This window comes from Lonchura striata, chromosome 10 (genome assembly GCF_050655825.1).
Source record: "Lonchura striata isolate lonStrDom1 chromosome 10, ASM5065582v1, whole genome shotgun sequence".
NCBI lineage: Eukaryota > Metazoa > Chordata > Aves > Passeriformes > Estrildidae > Lonchura > Lonchura striata.
In genome coordinates, this window is record NC_140712.1 from 4,815,106 (window position 1) to 4,833,645 (window position 18,540).

At 37.7% G+C, this 18,540-nt stretch overlaps 1 protein-coding gene across 3 annotated transcripts; it reads left to right on the forward strand.

The window, feature by feature from the left end:
- Positions 1-2,247: 2,247 nt before the first annotated feature.
- CHRNA5 (cholinergic receptor nicotinic alpha 5 subunit) lies at positions 2,248-18,463 on the forward strand. 3 transcript variants are annotated; one of them, XM_085588451.1, is made up of 7 exons: positions 2,249-2,430; positions 4,499-4,566; positions 10,366-10,517; positions 10,802-10,846; positions 12,601-12,710; positions 13,657-14,488; positions 16,446-18,463. In XM_085588451.1, the coding sequence occupies exons 2-7, from the start codon at positions 4,530-4,532 to the stop codon at positions 16,605-16,607; spliced, it is 1,338 nt and encodes a 445-aa protein (XP_085444577.1). In that variant the 5' UTR covers positions 2,249-2,430; positions 4,499-4,529; the 3' UTR covers positions 16,608-18,463. The 3 variants fall into 3 exon arrangements, with proteins under 3 accessions (XP_021402470.1, XP_085444577.1, XP_085444578.1); XM_021546795.4 differs by lacking the exon at positions 4,499-4,566 and having other exon boundaries at positions 2,248-2,430; XM_085588452.1 differs by lacking the exons at positions 2,249-2,430; positions 4,499-4,566 and adding an exon at positions 4,585-5,181.
- Positions 18,464-18,540: the final 77 nt, after the last annotated feature.

The following is an 18,540-nucleotide window of genomic DNA, read 5'->3' on the forward strand; positions in this document are numbered from 1 at the left end:
AATTGCAGTTATTTCTACTACAATATGAAAACCCACTGAAGTTACTGGATCTAAGAGTACGCTTCACTGGCTTTAATCTGGAGAAAATTCAGCTTCACAAAGTTTTTAGAACATTACGCATTTTACAAATAGAACTGAGCAGCTGGCTATTTTTATCTGGATTTAATTTGGCATTTGGCTTTCCAGTTAAACTACTCTTCAGTGCACAGTAAAAGCTGCCATCAGCCAATTAATTGCAGATTCTCAGAGTGTACTTTAGCAGGGACCTTTAGATGTCACCTCCTGCTGACAAGGGTCTTTTGAAAGACAGCATTACTCCTGTAATTGTTTAGGCTTTCACTCAGTGGTAAATATTAGACTAAACATGCTGCTGATACTATTAACATTCTGCTCCAAGTTCAAAGCAGCAGGAAAAAAACACCTACTTATTCATAACTGTTTTCTAAAACATTAATAATACAACATAATTAACATGTGCCATATGATGCTACATAAAATATTTAGCAAAATGTTAGGCATGTAACCCAGACTGTTTAATCCTTTTATATCCTACAGCATCTGTTTTGCCTAGTTAGGATCCAGCTGCACACAAATCCACAGTTATGTAATAAAACCAGTTTCCTATGTTCTGCACGTTCGAGTGGCAGCTATGTTCAACATTGGTAGCGACACATTATGGCTCTAAAATGCATCTGCTGCAGTGCACAGAAATACAGATTTTTAACTGATAACCTCATGTTAGGAACACCAGGTGCAATGGTGAACCAGCTTCCATCAAAAACTACAGAGTTGCAATTTTAGTACAAATATGCCCAGTAATTCTTGAAGCTCTCAGAAAATATCAGAACTAGAGTGTCACAAAGAAAAAAAAGTGGAGGTTTGTGCCCTATTTATATTTTTCATTTACTATAAAATCTTGAGTTGACAACTGCAGATACATTGAGCATCTCAAAATAAGAGCATGCTGCAACCTTTACACAAATATTTTGATTGTAGAAGATATGTCATATACAAATGGATTCTCAATATATAAAATAACCATATTTACTGCAGAGCATTCAAATCAATACAGCCTGTCACTAGAAGTGTGCTGGAAGAAACTCCTGTGTAAGCAGCCTTTTTTGTGTGCTTGTACAGATTGCATTATGTCTTGCACAGACATGCACAACCGAAATATGGCTTGCAGGAAAAGATAATACAGAGAAACATGAGTTTAAAAATTAAGTAAGGGATTGAAACGCTCCGGTATTGTGTTTTGGTAATTGAAAAGAGTCACTACACAGAGATTCAGTTTTTCTGTAAAATAAACAACTGGTATAAAAGAATTCTGACAATTAACAACATGCTAAATGAAATTGCTGTTTGGGTAGTGCTCATTTTAGAAATTATTTAAGTAAGGACTATTTCCCTGAGGAATGCAGTATCTAGCACTTTTCATATAGAAGCTGATTAACATGGCAAAGTCATTTAGCCCTTCTTTCCAAGTCTCTTCTCTCTATGAAATATTAAACACTGTCTTAGATGTAGAAAATGCATTAATGGCAGCTGCTTCTATTTTTTTTTTGCAATGTATACACTATACATTTCCATTAGGATGATTTAGAAAAAACACAGATTAAATTGTACAGCGTGTATGCTGCAAGTTGTCTTTTGTAAGAGATTTTATTTATCTAATACACAAAAAAGTGGTGTTTTGTACAGAGTATTTATTATATTTGTTGTATATCTATAATATACCTAACGATGTGGAAATATCCTCTTTTTAGCTTGCATTAGTTTATATATTTTATATTAGAAGTTCCAAAACATTCTAAGTTAGAAACTTTAAAAAATTGATTTAGAAATTTACCAAAAAACCCCTACGGAGTATTTAAAATGCAACAGAAATTAAAAGGGTTTTTTTCGCCAGAAGGCACTTACACTTGCACCTCCCAAAAGCAGGGTGTGGATGCAGCAGGCGCTGCCCGGTGGCTGTGCCGGGGCTCTCGGGCGCTGCAGCCGCAGCAGCCGCCGCCGGGACAGCGGCCCCGGCCCCGCTGGGCGCGCACCTGCCCGGCCTCGGCAGGGGCCGCTCCGGGCGGCGGGACCGGCACGGGGACCGAGCCCACGGGCGCAGCGCTGCCGCCCCTCCCCGCGGGACCCGCCGGGGCCCAGAGCGGCTCCCGGCGGCGGGCGGCGGGCCCGCGCTGCCCGAGCCGCCCGCCCCTCGCGCCTCCTCACGGCCCCGCGGGGCGGGGCCCGCAGCGCCCGGCCCCGGCAGCGCCCGGCCCCGGCGGCTCCCGGCGCCCGCCGCGGGCTGCGAGGAGCGGGGCCGTGCCCCAGCTATGGCCGAGCGCGGAGCGCCGCCGAGCTGCGGCGTCCCTCCGCCCCTGCTCCTCCTCACCTGGCTCTGCGCGCCCCTGCTCGGCCAGCCCGGAGCCTCACACGAGGGTAAGCGGCTCGGGGCGGCCCCGGGGAGCGAGGGTCGGCGGGGCCACTGGGAAGAAAAGGGAAGGATGAAAGGCGCTCCGGTGAGGAGCCAGGAGGGTGTCGGAGGGGAGGGCTCGGCCGGCCGGGAGCTCCGAGCCCAGCCGGTGCTGTGCGGAGCCGCCGGGGATGGAGCGGGCGGTACCGCGGCCCGGGGCCCCGGCGCCGCTGCCCGGCCGTGCCCGGCTGGGAGCGCGGGCAGCGCGACCGGCTCGTGAGGGAAATGAGGCGGGATTCTGCGGGGGCAGAAAGCTATCGGAGATGGGGTCTCTGCGCGCCAGCTTCGTTTTCCGCGCCATCAGCTTTTTCCCGGAGGAGGTTAAGGTAAGGCGGTGCCGGGTGCGGTGCTGGCTGTCGAGGGAGGATCGCAGGGCTGCGCTGGTTTAGGAAACGTGCGGGACTTGCGGAGAGCGCTGTCAGACGGCCTCACAGGGCTGCCCCTCGCAGAAGAGGGGGAAAATGGCTTTGCTAAACTACAACTTTTCAGGAGCATTATCAGTCTTGAATGCCTCACATTTGATTACATTACATACACTTTCCTAAATGTGTATATATTAAAAGATCACTTTAAAGATCTCAGCTGCCATAGCTTTCAGTTTTTAATCTCACTTTTTGAGAGGAGATGCAGTTGTAGGTTTGTGATGCATGCTCTGCTCTGGTACAGAGGTAAACTTGCAGAATATATATTAATAACTGTACTTTTGCATATGGACGTGACTGCACATGAAAACAATGCTCTTGAGAATATATAACACAACTCTCTTTAGTTTGGTCGTGCATCATTTCTTTGACTTCAAAAGAGGCAGTCTCATAATTCAATCAGGATTTAACTTTCTGAGTTGAAGGATGTAAAATCGCATGTGAAGCTGGAGTGTTTATAGAATTACACAAAGATTAAAGGAGCAAAAATCACTGCTCTTCCACAGATTTATTTAGAAACAGTTGTTTCAAAATGTTGCGCTTACATAATTTGTAAGTACATTCCCAAGAGTTTTGCAGAATGTCTTGAAACCGTTACTACAACAATTAAAGGCAGATAGAAAATTAATTAAAGATAAATTTGAGTGGTTTTTTTTTTTATATTAACTGAAAATTGAAAAAGTGGTTATAAATATGGTTTATGGAAAGTTGATTGTATCAACATCCAGGTTTTAATTCAGCCTACAAATACTCAGTCTGTTATTGTTCAATGTGGTTTAAATGACTATTCTTTGTCCCAACATTTGGAAAAGTAGTGCTTTTCAGGTTCTTCATGACAGAAGATGCAAAATCATTGTGTTTCATTATATGATTTATATGACTGCATGAAATTATCTTCGGTCAGGGTAAGCCAGGTTTTGCCTTTTGGCACAAGCCAGCAGTTTTGACTTCACTGAGAACTGATTGTATACAGTGAGGCTAAAGTTTCTTTTCATATCTTGTTTTTACTAAAATAAAATGAAACTTGCAATAAGAGCGCTTGTAAATTAATTTCCTTTGGTTAATAGTGAACCAGTATTTTATCTTGGCTAACTCCAAATGTCAGGAGAAAATACTTGTTGATTTAAAATACAGTTAAAGTATATTTTGTTCTCACTCTCTGAATTTTCAGCGAACAGGTAAGACTTGAATGCCCAATGGATCTGAGGTTAACAACAACCTCTAGCCTAGCCCTACTGTGCTGTGCTGCAGACCTGTGATGGTGTTTCCCTGGCACACCCACGCATTTTCCACTCAGTTTAACAGATCAAATCCTTCTCCCTACCCAACAGGAAGCTGCAAACTTCCTGTTTGTACGGGTTTCTTGTGATTTTTCTTTTAAAATATTTTGTTCTTTCTTTAGATATTCTTAGGGGGATAATTGTGAGCATTGATTAGTGGAGAAATACCTGTGTTGATTTGTAGAAGGAACTGTGGAAGGAAGTACTTGCATAGTTTCCCACTTTTTAGAATGGTAAAACCTGGGGTTTGTGTGGTATTATAGGTTTTGAAATCTCCTTATCTGTTTTTGAGCAATGTTTCTGATTCAAGAGCTGATTTCTCTGAGCTGTAGGATTGTGTGGTCCAGTGTATCCAAGACTGGAATGGAGCTGAATGGGCAAAACACTCCTGAGGCAGAAGGTAAGGCTGGTGCCCAATATCTGCAGAACCCAGCGCTGCACTGGCAGCTTCTGAGAAGCCTGGGCCTGTTTCTTATTTCCATAAGGTCTTTTTAACATACATTTTGGATTTGTGTTTAATTCCATGACACATAGCCTCTAAATTTATAAATGGTTCTACATACTTGTTCTTCCTTGTGCTCCTTGTGCTGTCTGCACTTCCATACACCCTTTGTGCTGCTTGCTTTCAGCATTCCTTGGTGTTGACTTCACAGTCCACCTTCAATCTTTACTGACAGGTCAGCAATCAGTGAAAATCATGGAATGATTAAAAGTGGTACAAAGAGAGATGATACAATTCTTTGCAGTCCAGTTAGCTCTTAATCTAAAGACTATCAGTTCACATCTATTTCTTGGTTAGTTTACAAACTACATGGCAGTCTTTTATGTCTACTAACCAAATTTGTACATGTATTCAGAAATAGGTGCCATAATTATACCTTGTTGCTAAGTTGTTAGGGGTAGTTTCATTCTCCTTTACAACTATCAAGTTGTAACTTTAACATTTTAAATATGAGTTGAATGTGAAAAACCTTCCTGCTTTCTGGGAGCAGCTCTTGTACCTCTGTGCATATTGGTAAGTACTAAGCAGTATTGCAGTTCAAAATTCCTCACAGTTTCGTGTCCAGTATATGTCATTTTATTGTGCTACTGGTTGGCCGAAGTTGATGTGCTAGGTAAGAGAGAAGGCACAAATCTTCCCAATAACTTGAAAGCCACATTTCCATGCTTGTAGGTGTGGTGATAGGGTTTGCATTTATTTTTTTAAATAGGAGAGGAAAAGATAGTTCTGGGAAATTCAGAATGTAATAGTTGGCTTTTCTGACTTCTATTCAGTAAATAGAATAGAGTTAGTATTGCTGCTTTGATTTACAGACATCCTAGTTAAGGTGATTGTGATCTTTCCAAATGCTTGCTGTTAATTAACGCTTGACTGTGATTGTATTCTGGGCAATTGCTAATGCATAAAAGGAAAAGTGGCCCAAAAAATTAAAGACCATGCAGAAAATATGATTCATGATCCTTTTCAAAGGGTCAGAGGAATCAGTATAAAAATAAAACTTCAATTTAATACATTACCTGTATTTTCTACCTAATGAAATGATAGGAGATCATCCTAATAAATATACTAGAGTATTGAAGGCAGGTGTACTGTATATATTACTTCGTCTTCCAGATTTCTAAGCAAATTATTAGTTGTAGTATGTAGCAGTTAGATTTGTGGATAATAGTTTGTGTTATAATACCCCAGAGTTAAAGAATGTAATGTTAACTTCAAAGTATGGATATTTTGCAATGTTTATTGTCCTTAGTAGTGGCTTTTTTTGTTGTAATGGTATATGATTATAATCATACGTTAGTAATATATATTACTTCTGGATATGCATGTTAACATTACACTTCTAAAAAGTGACCCTTTCCATTTTCCCATGGGCCTCCTTTGAAACTGCACCTACTAGCGATGCAAAGAAAACCTGAGATCGTTAACACTCAATTCTGTCAATCAGAAAATGCTTTAAGTTACACTGTTTAAATTAGAAAATGCTTTGAACTGCATTGTTTAATGTAGAAGGACCAAGGATTGGCAATGCCAATCTGGCTGTTAGACTCTTTATCTAAGGACGTGCAGAGAATACAGAGTCCAAAAAAAGCTTATTATTTGGAGAAACATGGACTGTGGTATTCCCCTATTTAAAAACAAAGATTTATGAAAATATGTCTGGGATCAATCCTGTAACACTAAGTATTTAACTGGTAATTCTTATAAAAGGAATAATGTTGCTAAATCATATTAAGATGCTAGGAAATTTATCCCATAATGATACAGTAAATTTAAAGAGTGTTATTCTTTTGTAAAACCTGTCTTTTTGTTTCTTAGCTACAACATTTAAAAAGTCGGCCATTAGCAGCCCATTTGAAATTTTGACTTGAGAATGCTAACAAGATAAATAGACATGTACATGTTTCATCATGCTATTCATGCACCTGAGGCCCATGTAATGTTTCATCCCAATTTATAAATAGTTCTTGCAAAGTAATAAGAAAGTTTGTTAAATATCTATGGGGGAAATGGTAGAACCAAATTTTTAAATACTATGTTTTCAAGGTCAAGCAATTCATTAGAATTTTTACTTAGCCTTTGTCAAAAGTGTTCTCCAGCTACTTCAGAGTTTTTAAAAATTGAATCACTAGTCTGCTTTGTGCATAAACATTTGTCTCCTTTGTGCAGAATTAAAATTCAGGCCATCCAACCTCATATGTGATTTAGGTGTGTCTTTTTTTGGGTTAAATATGGACTTACACTGTGGGGCAGTAAGAAGAGTTTAAGGTGCAAATAATAGAGAAAACGTCATTGGGACCACTGAACAGTGCAGAGAGCTACCTTTGCTTTAAACTGCAGAGGTTCCCTGGCCTCAATAAAAATGAAGACACACAAATACAGGCAAGCTTAGAACTGGCCTTCAAAGGCTACAGGTCTTTTAAGTATTTTTTAGTACTCTGAGCTGGTGGTTGGGTTGAGTGTTGCCATAATCTCTTGCCATCTGATTTAGTATGAGATTGTACTCTGAGTTGTTTGTTTGCTAATCTTGCTAGTCATAGGTTTTAACCTCTTTCTGTTTTTCTCCAACCAGCATAGCTACTCTGCTGTCTTATGCCACTAAAACTGTTTTACCTGTCTTCCTCTCTTTACATTTTTTCTACTTGTCATCAGCTCTTCACAATTTTTTTAATTGATGTTAATACAAGGACTAAGAAGCACTGCCCCTTGTTGTAATCTTAAAATCATAGATACATGGAAAAGATACAAAACATATGCAGTCTGTGTAACAAATTATTTGAATGCCATATTAAATAAAATGTACAAGGTAGGGGTGATTCCTTATTTTGTTATTGCCAAGTCTTAATATACTCTTACCATCCCCAGCCTTCTCATAGAGCTTTCCTTTGTTCAAGATGTCTTTTCTAGACCAGTTTGCCCCCACATATTAATAAAGAGAATAAACTAGAAATATTGAAAAGTGTGGATATATCTGTGATCAGAAAAAAAGAAAGAAATAATTGAACTATATTTTTAGTAAATAATGGTCATTGTAATAAATCACTGAGTATACTATAGGTCTGAGTATAAAATGTTTGAAAAATAATTAAGTATATAAAAGCAGTAAAAGAACATGCCCCCTTTTAGCATAGCAGAGGAGACGCTGTGTTTTAAGAGAAGCTTCATCTGGAAACAACACGTACCCTGAAGATGCTGTATTGATGCACAGGAGGTCATCTTACAGGAACACAGAAATGGTGAAAGTGCAACTTTGGCTCTGCATTGCTTCAAGGTCAATTAATTGAGAGATAATATCCAGCTGCATAGTCAGTCTTAAATTCAGTTGAGAGTTGTAGCTGGAGGAGGGAAATGTAATTAATGCTAATATAAAAATCAAGTATTTTTGTACACAAAACCATTCATAATTCAGGAAATAGGGATATAGAAATAGAGAAATTAGGTTTCTCTCATTTTGGATGTCTGTAAAATGCAGGGCATGGCAAATCTGTCTATAGTTACAAATAAGAAGAAATCTTTGGCTAAAGAGAATATACTGAACCAGTTAAATACATTTTTGGCACTTGTACATTTACAAGATAGTTTGTACATGTGCAACATTCTGTTGCTGGATCCTTTTTGGCAGCAGTTCTTATGTCCTGTGAGTTTTTCTGTATCCACCTGAGCTATCTCAGCAGTATGGTGTAAGTTGCCCATCAGTTCTTTGCACATCCCACAAGTCAGAAAGATTTGTATTTTGAAACAGAAGGGTGATCTGTCTTAAAACCCAAATGTTGATTTGGCCCACAAGCGAGAACTATTCAGCAGCACATTAGTGTAGGGTAAGACTTGTAGGAAAAAGGGGTCCTGCTGCTCCCACTGCGCTGATCCTACATTAAGCTACATTCTGCTTTTGCTGCTACTATGACACTTCAGAGGAATCTGGTTAGTGTGTAAAATAATGTTTCCACTGGACTGCTGCATACCTGCAGTGCCAAAGGCAGGGAACTGCTTTGCTGAGCTCTGCAGTGCTTTGGGTGTTTCCACCAAAGTACTTGTACATGGAGCCTTTTGCAGCACAGCAGGAATCCACTGCTGTCACACTTTGATGAATGCAAGGGAACTTAAAACTTAGGCTGCCCATCTTAGTTTGTCTAGACTGCAGTGGCTGCAGTCATGTGAGACTGGGTTAGGTCAGTTCAAATTAATGCCTTAAGTGGTGTTAGCCCAGCCTCTGCCACAAATGCCAAGTCATGGAAGTGTTGGTCAAACTCTGAGGTTTGTGGGAATGAGAACTGATACCCTGTGCAGCTATGACACTACCTGACATACAGTGTAGTCATCCCAGGCAATTCTATAATCCTAATCCTCTTCAGTATCTATTAATCACTGATTTACTGAATGTTGAGGGTAATGAACTTTAAGTAGACATTATTTATGCTGTCTTAAATTGATACTTTGTTTCCTGTAGCTTCTTTTATGAGAAAGATTAGATGCTACCAATGTTTTTTCTGCTTGTGTCGTTCCTAGTTGATCTACTTCTGTTGTGTTGACTAAATTTACCTCCTCTCCAAACAAAGTAATGTTAATATTTTAAATCTCTCCTTGTATGGATGACTGTCTCTGGTTTTAATCTGTTTATGACATTCTCTGGTGATTTTCTGCTTCTGATATATCTTTTTTTAGATGGATGCTGTTAGTGAACACATGATTTCTAGAGAGGTTGTGCTATAGATTTATGTAATAGCATAATATTTTAAATCTGCATGTAAAAGAGATGGTGGTCAGCTCCTTTCTTTTGTTTATGCTGTCCCTTAAACTGATGATAATAGTTGCTTGGTCTTTTTTTGGTAGTAGTTCCCTTTTTAATTTCATTAGTAAGTAGTAAAAATATTTAATTAGAACATGTCAGTGTTTTCTGGTGGTCATTCTAACTTATGTCTGGAGATTGGAGACCCATCCATGCAAGGTGATGTGTGTAGTTTGTGCTTCTTGAGGCAGCAGTCATCTTCAGGTCTTTCACAACACCTTTGAAAGCTGTTCTTACTCAAGTTATTTACCTAGACTCTGGTCTCCTCTTTTTTCCTCCCCTCTCTCTCCATCTGTCCCAAAATGACCCCTTGAGAGCTGTGAAAAAGAACTAGAAAGGTGCACTCCAGTCAGTGTAACATTAGAATGGGTAGCAAGTCGGCTGGTAAATAGTTTGGCATATGCATCTAAGATACAAAACAGTGTGAGGGAAAGTGCTCTGCAAGTGCAGCAAGATTTATGCATGGTAAATGTGCCCAAACATTAGAAGAAATACATTAAACATGAAGAGACTGAAGTTTCAAACTGAATTGCAAGTTATACAATATACTACAGGTGTGTAATGTGGATGTAGGTTGACAGAACTTCAGTCCCTCACAGATCAGCTTTTGTTTTTAGAGGAATTCAATAGTTAAATGACATTGGGTAAATTATATAAGAGCTTTTTGTCTGTTGAGATTATCTTAATGTTCTTGAGTCATCAATTTTAGAAGCGTGATAATGGCATGAGGATGCTAGTAAAACCAGGTAACTTCATAAAATTCTACTTCCATGACCTTGGGCATGCTTCTAGAGAGTGAGATGAGAAATTGAACTCTGCATATTGAACTGTTTTTCTTCTGTTTGGACACAAGAATGCATATGTACGCTGCTCATTTAAATCAATGTTAATAATTTCTTTTTGTTTTCATATAGCTGTATCCGAACCTTCTTTTATTGCTAAAAGTGAAGATCGTTTGTTTAAGCATTTATTTGAAGACTATCAAAGATGGGTTCGTCCAGTGGAACACTTGAATGACACAATAAAAATCAAGTTTGGCCTTGCCATCTCTCAGCTAGTAGATGTGGTATGTATAGTAAATAAGTTGTATTTTTTTTCCACTAATTTTAAAAGGAGTATAATTTCATGTGAAATAATTGTACCTGTTAAACACAATAGATTAAGTATCTTGAATTATTATCTGTGTAATAAAAATGCCCTATAGATGAATATATAATGTTCTCATATAAACATACTTAGTGATTAGAATGCTTTCAGCAGTGTGTTCTGTATTTTAAGTTACCTCTGTGAACTAAAGCAGCTATTTCCTATTGATAGATTATTTTTTGTGATATATGCTTTATTTTACAGGATGAGAAAAATCAATTGATGACAACAAATGTATGGTTGAAACAGGTATGTGTCAAATATTGATGAAAATTTCTGAAACTTCATAACTGCAAATCAAAATTTAGGAGAAACTCTTCTATTTAATTGTATATTCAAAAAAAAAATAGTTCCTGCATGAAATTTTATTTCTCATAGTTATTTTTATAGAATGTCCCTGGAAATGCTTTAAAGAATTAATTGTGACAAACCTCTTAAAAAACCATAACAACAAGGTAAATAACAATTCACCAAATTAAAGGTAATATGGTATGGCATTGCATGGCCATTTAATATACCGAGGTGTAGGTATCCAGCCATTATGGTCTGGGTTCTGACCCCGGCTGCCCTAGGCGTCCCAGATTGTGATGTCCTGCTAAGCACAGCTTGTCCAGGTGTCCCAGGCAAGCTCCCAGCCACAGGCAGCCTTAGCAAGCAGCTCAGCTCTTAAGTGAGATCAGCTCTTTGGTGAATTCAGCCCTTCCGTGATTTCAGCTCTTTGCTTGCTAAGTACCACAGGCAGACACACAGGGAGAGAGAGGAGGCTGTGTGAGGTTCCACAGAGGTGTCTTTACTGGCAGCTCCTGTGAAGGGTTTCAGTGACCGCTCTTCTGCCAAGCTGGGCAGAAATGGGGGTTTATATAGGGTGTAGGGGTGTTGGGAAATGGCCCAATAGTTAGGGTCGAGGCGAATGTGACCTATGTTCCTCCAGAGAGATCACCAGGGTCCGAATGCGGAACAGGGGTCTCTTGGCCCAGTCATCATGACTCGGCATTTCTTATCTTGGACAGCTGACTGCCAGGGAGGCCTTGCAGGCTCTGTGGCTGCTACATCCAGCCATAAATTGCTGCTTCAGTACAAAAGTTTTCACACAAAAGCTTTATTAAGCAAAAGTATGCTTAGCGTATTCTTCTGTATAATATTTTTTGAGGTCTTTTTCCTGTGGGATATTTGATATTATTGGATATACATTATTGTAGAATTCCAGTTTCAAAGTTAAATATGCTTGTTAGAAGGAAATACTTTTTCCTCTTGAGAATATTTGGGTTTGCGCAGGAAAAAGTCCAGTGCTAAACTTAATTGCCACTATTTACTTAGGTAATGCTGCTCACAAATCATTCTTGATTTAACTGAGAAGAATCTTTGTAGATGCTGGCTATACTTACTAGCTTATGGAATTATTTTTGTTTGGGCTAATTACTTTCTGTTTGTTTATTTGATTTTTTTCCTTTTGCTTCCCATTTCTTTCTTTTCAGTAACTGTAATTTTAGGCCAAGCTTTTATTTTTAGGAAAACTTTGAGATTAGTCAGCAAATATGAGATGGCCATGTGGACTGATGATTCTTTGTGCCCTCTTTAATAGTTTCTGCAGATTTTCTTGAAGTTGGACCAGTTTTAAGGGTTGGAGCATGATGGATTTTTTTTGATAATGAAAATATTTAAATTGCTTCTGATTATCTTCTAGTCATTGGCATTCATCCAGAACAAGCTTTTTTTCAAATTTAATTTATACAGTTAAATTACATTATAATAGCTCTTAGTTATAAATACATGCTCTGAAAAAAGGAACATCATAAGTTCTGTACAGAAACATTGTCAAGTAGCTCTTATAAAAGAAAGCAAATACTAAATTACATAACTGCATGTCTGTTCAGCAACTTCATTGTTTTATGCAAATTTTAGTTCAGTTTGATTGTGTTTAATTGCCCTGTTATCTATTTTCATCTGGTATCACCTTGCTGAAATCCCAATAATAATGATTTCTACATCTCACATATCCACAGGAATGGATAGATGTAAAATTAAGGTGGAATCCTGAAGACTATGCTGGAATAACATCTATCCGTGTCCCATCAGATTCTATTTGGATTCCAGATATTGTGCTGTATGACAAGTAAGGTTTGAATCTTTTCATACAAAATGCATTTACTTTATAACTTTGCTGACCAAACTGCTTCTATAAGGCTCATTGGATAGACATAATGTGTACATTTAGTGGGCTAAGAACCTGTGGAAGAACTTGCCTCTGAATGCAAATAGACTTCGTTGCCATGTTAAATGCTCAAATGTTTTGCTTTACTTCTGAATGGAATTTCTAGTCCCTTTGAAAAAGTTATTTTCATTTTGTTGTGTGAACTTTTTTCTTTATTGGAGAAAAATGTCTTGCACAGTGCTGGGTATAAATAGTGTAGTGTGATGGGAGGGAAGGAAATAATTTATGCTGTTGTAGGTCATATTCAGCAAGGAATTAAAGTCAGCTACCTTTAACTGCAAGGGGGGGTTGGGGTGGTTTTGATGTTTTTCTTTTGAAAATTAACAGATCTCAGAAACAAGAACTTTTGAATTAACCTTTCTGCACAACTCAGGTGCACATACAGTGCTTTTACATTTCCTGACTTGTCAAGTCAGGATGAAAGGCTGTTGCAGTGATAGTAAATTCAAGTTTGGTCGCAAGTATTATTTTACCTGTTTCATGACTCTTTTTCTTCAATAATTATAATGTAGCTGAATTTAAAAGTACTTATTCTGTCTTACTAACAGAAACACCAGAGCTGGGTCATGCTGTTAAAGATCAGGATTTTACAATCCTTTCATAATTCACTGGGACCATAGAAAATTGCATGGATCTTTTCAGGACTTGAAAATATTCTTCAATCTTCCAAAGCTGTTTACCTATGTTAGCTTCAGATTTGAGGGGAGAAAGTTGACTATAAAGACAATACAAAATTTTGGCTATCAAGGGATAGGCAGCTGAAATGACAATAACAAAGTATAATTTCTTCTTTAAATACATCCCCACACCCCATTGTAATTGCCTGCATTTATCTCTCTTCTTTCAGTGCAGATGGACGTTTTGAGGGAACATCTACAAAAACTGTGGTAAAATATGATGGCACCATTGCTTGGACTCCACCAGCAAACTACAAAAGTTCTTGTACTATTGATGTAACATTCTTCCCTTTTGACCTTCAAAATTGCTCAATGAAATTTGGTTCCTGGACTTATGATGGGTCACAGGTTGATCTAATTCTTGAAGATTATGATGTTGACAAAAGAGATTTTTTTGATAATGGAGAATGGGAAATAGTGACTGCAAAAGGGAGCAAAGGAAACAGGACTGATGGATGCTGCTGGTATCCTTTTGTTACATACTCATTTATAATTAGACGTTTGCCGCTTTTTTACACTTTGTTTCTCATTATTCCTTGTATTGGGCTTTCATTTCTAACTGTCCTTGTCTTCTATCTTCCATCAAATGAGGGTGAAAAAATTTCACTCTGCACTTCAGTACTGGTATCTTTGACTGTTTTTCTTCTTGTTATCGAAGAAATTATTCCATCATCTTCTAAAGTTATCCCGCTCATAGGAGAGTACTTGGTGTTTACTATGATATTTGTGACCTTGTCCATTGTGATCACTGTCTTTGCTATCAACATCCACCACCGCTCCTCATCCACACACAATGCCATGGCACCCTGGGTTCGCAAGATATTTCTGCACAAGCTGCCCAAGCTGCTCTGTATGAGAAGTCACGTTGATAGGTACTTTGCTCAGAAGGAGGAAACAGCAAATATGAATGGATCAGAATCATCCAGGAACACCTTGGAAGCAGCTCTGGATTCCATCCGCTATATTACGAGACACGTGATGAAGGAGAATGAAGTTCGTGAGGTGGGTGTGTTAGTCCTGCTGTTCTGATGTTGTACAAGTGCAAATTAGAAAATCAAGGGCTTTACTGTGCAGTTGCATATTAAAGATGTGCTGCAGATTCCCAGCTGTTGTACTTCGCTGAAAGTTATGTAGTTGTTTCCACTGGAAAAAAGTGCAAATATGGAACAATACTGAGAATATTTGGCTGATACAGTACAGTATTTGCGGTCTTCAAAAGTCTTTTGCTGTTTTCTAGAAGTTCTTGTCATTAGTTACACATTGTGAGACACTTGTCTGTGACAAGAGCATGTACTGTAACTGCTCCCTACAGCACTTCTGAGATGACAGGAGAAGGAGCTCTTTTTCACTTTAATGTTGTACCTGAAGGCTATCTTGAAAAATGTGTTTACCTTATATTTTCTGAATAAATACTGCCAAGACTTACCTTGCAGCTTTCAATTCTGAATAAAAACAGTTTGAGGTGCTCTAACTTATATTAGTTTAAATGCAGGCTATAGCCATATGTTGGCCATTTTGTGCTCAGGTGAAACATGGACTCAAGAACTTCCTAAGTGTTCTCTTCCACCTTACTATTATTTGTCCCTAAGTTTTATTAAAAAATGTCAGAGGCTTTTTTTCAGTGTCAGAATGCATTTGCACTCTGAATTATCCTTAATGAATGTTTACAACATTTGTGTAAGAGCATTAGAAATCTGTTTTCTTTACATGCTCTCTAAGCTAGCACCATTGGTACATCAGAGACTTAAATGCTATTTGCAGTCTAATGTAGAAGTTTGTAGAAATAGAGAAGTTTGTGATGTACTATCTGTTCCTGATGGCAGAACCTGAGGTTCTTTCAGTCTATATAGGAATTGCTGTCTTCGGAAGGCTCTGTTTGCTAAGAGTGTGTTCTCCCATAAGAGACTAGGAGTAATGTGCCTTCTCTGATGTGCCTTCTCAGGACTTGATTCTGACATTGTCACAAGGGATGTGGCCTAGATTTTTAATAAATTTATCTGCTGTACTGTTAAAGCAGCATCTGCATTGTATGAACAACAGAAATAGAATAGTTTGCTATTAAATATGTAATTTCAGGGTTGATTGTTAGGGACAAGTAGTAAGTATTTTGTTTTCCAAATACTATAAACCTTGGAAGTTAATTTACAGCTGACTGGGGATTCAGTTGTTTTATTACTACTGGGCTCCAGAGAATGCAAGCTTTAATTGCAAAAGTTGTTAATAAACACTAGACAGCTAGTGCTATTGTAGCCTTACATATTAGGAAGCATTAAGCTTGGGAAACATGGATAGCTCTAGTTCAAATCCAAGACAATTGTTTGGCAGGGTTTTAATTTGCTTACACAATTCTATCTTCAATACTTGCACAACTATGTATAGATATGAATAATTTTATCAAAAAGGAAAGTAGTCTTGAAACTACTGTGAGTATTCTCCCCAGTCTATAATTCTTGGCAGCTTTCAGCAATTGTTTGTAACACAACAGCTGCTCTGTACTAACAATTTTAATTTTTTTTTTTTTATTGCTTGGGAGGTTTGGTTTTGGTTTTCTGGTTAGTTTTTTGTTGTGGCTTGGTGTTTTTGGTTGTTTGGAGTTTTATTACAACTTTTGCTTCCAACTCCTGCTTGGGAATTCCACGTTACAATGTCATGGCCATGTATCCTGCAGTATGTTAGAAAATGGCAGGCCAGTCTCATCTCTATAGATGAGGATGTTTGGTGCTTCTCAGGGTAAATTTCTGCATCAAAATCTACATAGTTTTTCAATCTTCACAAAGGGAAGCTTGCTTTGTTTTTAACTCACAGTATAATTATAAAATATTGTTCCCGAGGGTTATCACAGGGACAGGGTTGGAAAAGGTGTACCTACCTTGAAATAACTAAGAATTGCAGGATTTGATACTGTATTTCCACTTGTTCTTGCACACACTGACCAGCTCATGTGCTCTTTGTGTTTTAGGTTGTTGAAGACTGGAAATACATTGCTCAGGTGCTTGATCGAATGTTCTTATGGGCTTTTCTTCTGGTTTCAATAATTGGATCACTTGTGTTATTTATTCCTGTTATTCATAAATGGGCAAGTATAATAGTCCCTACCCATATAGGCAGTACAAATGCATAAAGTATTTTTGGAGCTATGTCCTACTGATCTGGCTCTAAGTTTTGCAGTAGCCCTATTTCCATGCATGTTCTATGTAGGCATGTTTCTGGTAGAGTGAAAAAAAATCCAGAACTAGAAAATTAGATTTATATTAAAGCATGACATTCCCAGGACACACAGAAGTCAGTTTGCTTATTGCCAGTGTACTGAGTTACTGCCAAGACAGGTCAGAATTAAAAGAACCTTTCCAAGCTATGGCATGTGTGATTTATCAAAAAAGCAGAAACTGACACCTACTGTAATACAGAAGGATTTAAATTTTTTTAATGATGATCACTGTAGTCCAATTATTAAATGACTATATAAGTCATTATACTGAATATTAAATATTTGCAGTTACACAGTAGAGCTGCTTATTTCAATTTAGTATACAAAGGTGAATTTTCATCAGTTCTCTTCAGTGTGTTGTAGAAGTCTGAAATTTTGCCAGAATAATTTAAAATAATAAAAGTATAAGTTAAACTTCCTGTATATATAATATACAACTAAGAACAACAATTTGGCCATGTTTGGCCTTTATAAATTTTCAGTGGAATTTGCTGCTAAATTTTAAAACTTGTTAATTCTGTGATACCAACATGAGCATTTAATAAACCTTAAAATGCCTAAAGGATGTGTGTGTATTGATGTCTCCATCAGCTTTGGAAAGGAAGTCAAAGGCAGTTAACTGAATTCCCAAGGTGCCTAAGTATTCTAAGGGGCTGGAAAATTCTTTACTCTTGATGAAGAATTTGATACAGTGTGTTAGTTTGCAGACATGTTCATTATTTCCTGTATCTGGGTGTTTGTTAGAATTAAGATTTTAAGCACAGGCATAAGGAATTTGTGGAGTGTCTTTCTGAAGGAAATGGTTTATAAATTAATCTGCTGTGGAACCAAATGGAGATGATTAATGATTTTCACATTTGTTTAATTGAACTTAAGAGAGCTGCCTTGGATTAGTTCTTTCACTTTAAAACCATATGTAACTCTAAGCAGCAAGGACTTGGAGTTTTCCGTATTTCCTTTTTCCTAAGATCATTGAAAACGAACTTGCAATTTTTAAATTATTCCATTAAAATGCATTCTTTACACTGATTCCAATGCCACCTTTCTTCCTTTCTCAATAGCTTTATTTCTGGTAAAGACTCTAAAATGTGTGTTTTCCTATACTAAAGTTTTTTCAGTGTTGGTCATAATATAATTGCATCCTGTAGTCCTAATATGGGAGTAGAGCAGGCTAGAGCAAATCTTAGGAAGTTTATTTGCTTAAATTACTACATGAATAATAATATGTTTAGGTGAGAAGTTTTACTGTAAACTGTGGTATCTTCAATAATTTTAAGTTTTTATAGTGATTATAAATTTGAACAAAAGAGAAATATTTCTCCCACACTCCCTCCCAGATCTCCTTTAGAAATGCCCTGAACTGATTATAATAGTGATTACTTATGTCATAATTTATATATAATTAAACATTTATTTAAAAATGTTTTAATCTGCAGGATATTCTTGGTTTTGTGTAACTTATAAAGCTCACAGGTAGGGAAAGTATATCAGGCAGACCTTTTTTTTTTAATAATAATAATTAAGGAATTACTCTTCTTCAGTTACACAACTACATCTGACATTTGGATATCCATGTTTCCTCTATTCCCATCATCATTTCCAAGGTGAATTTGTAAAGATTATTTGTTTTAATTAATTAATATAAGAGCTTTAACTTCCCAGTATTACTGAGGTTAAACAATGCATCAATGACTTTTTCTGTGTGCAAGTTGTAGAAAAACTTCAGATAGCTTGTTTCCTCTTCAAATAAAACATTTATTTTTAAAGTATTCCATAGGTTTGAATTGCTGAAATTTACTCTTACTTTTATAGAGAAAGCAAAGTGAGCACAACTGTAGATATATAT

Excerpts from the sequence above, each read along its gene's own strand:
- CHRNA5 (XM_021546795.4), top strand. The coding sequence starts at position 2,325 with ATGGCCGAGCGCGGAGCGCCGCCGAGCTGCGGCGTCCCTCCGCCCCTG. Across the intron at positions 12,711-13,656 it reads GATATTGTGCTGTATGACAA|TGCAGATGGACGTTTTGAGG; the intron begins GTAAGGTTTGAA and ends CTCTTCTTTCAG. Across the intron at positions 14,489-16,445 it reads AGGAGAATGAAGTTCGTGAG|GTTGTTGAAGACTGGAAATA; the intron begins GTGGGTGTGTTA and ends TTTGTGTTTTAG.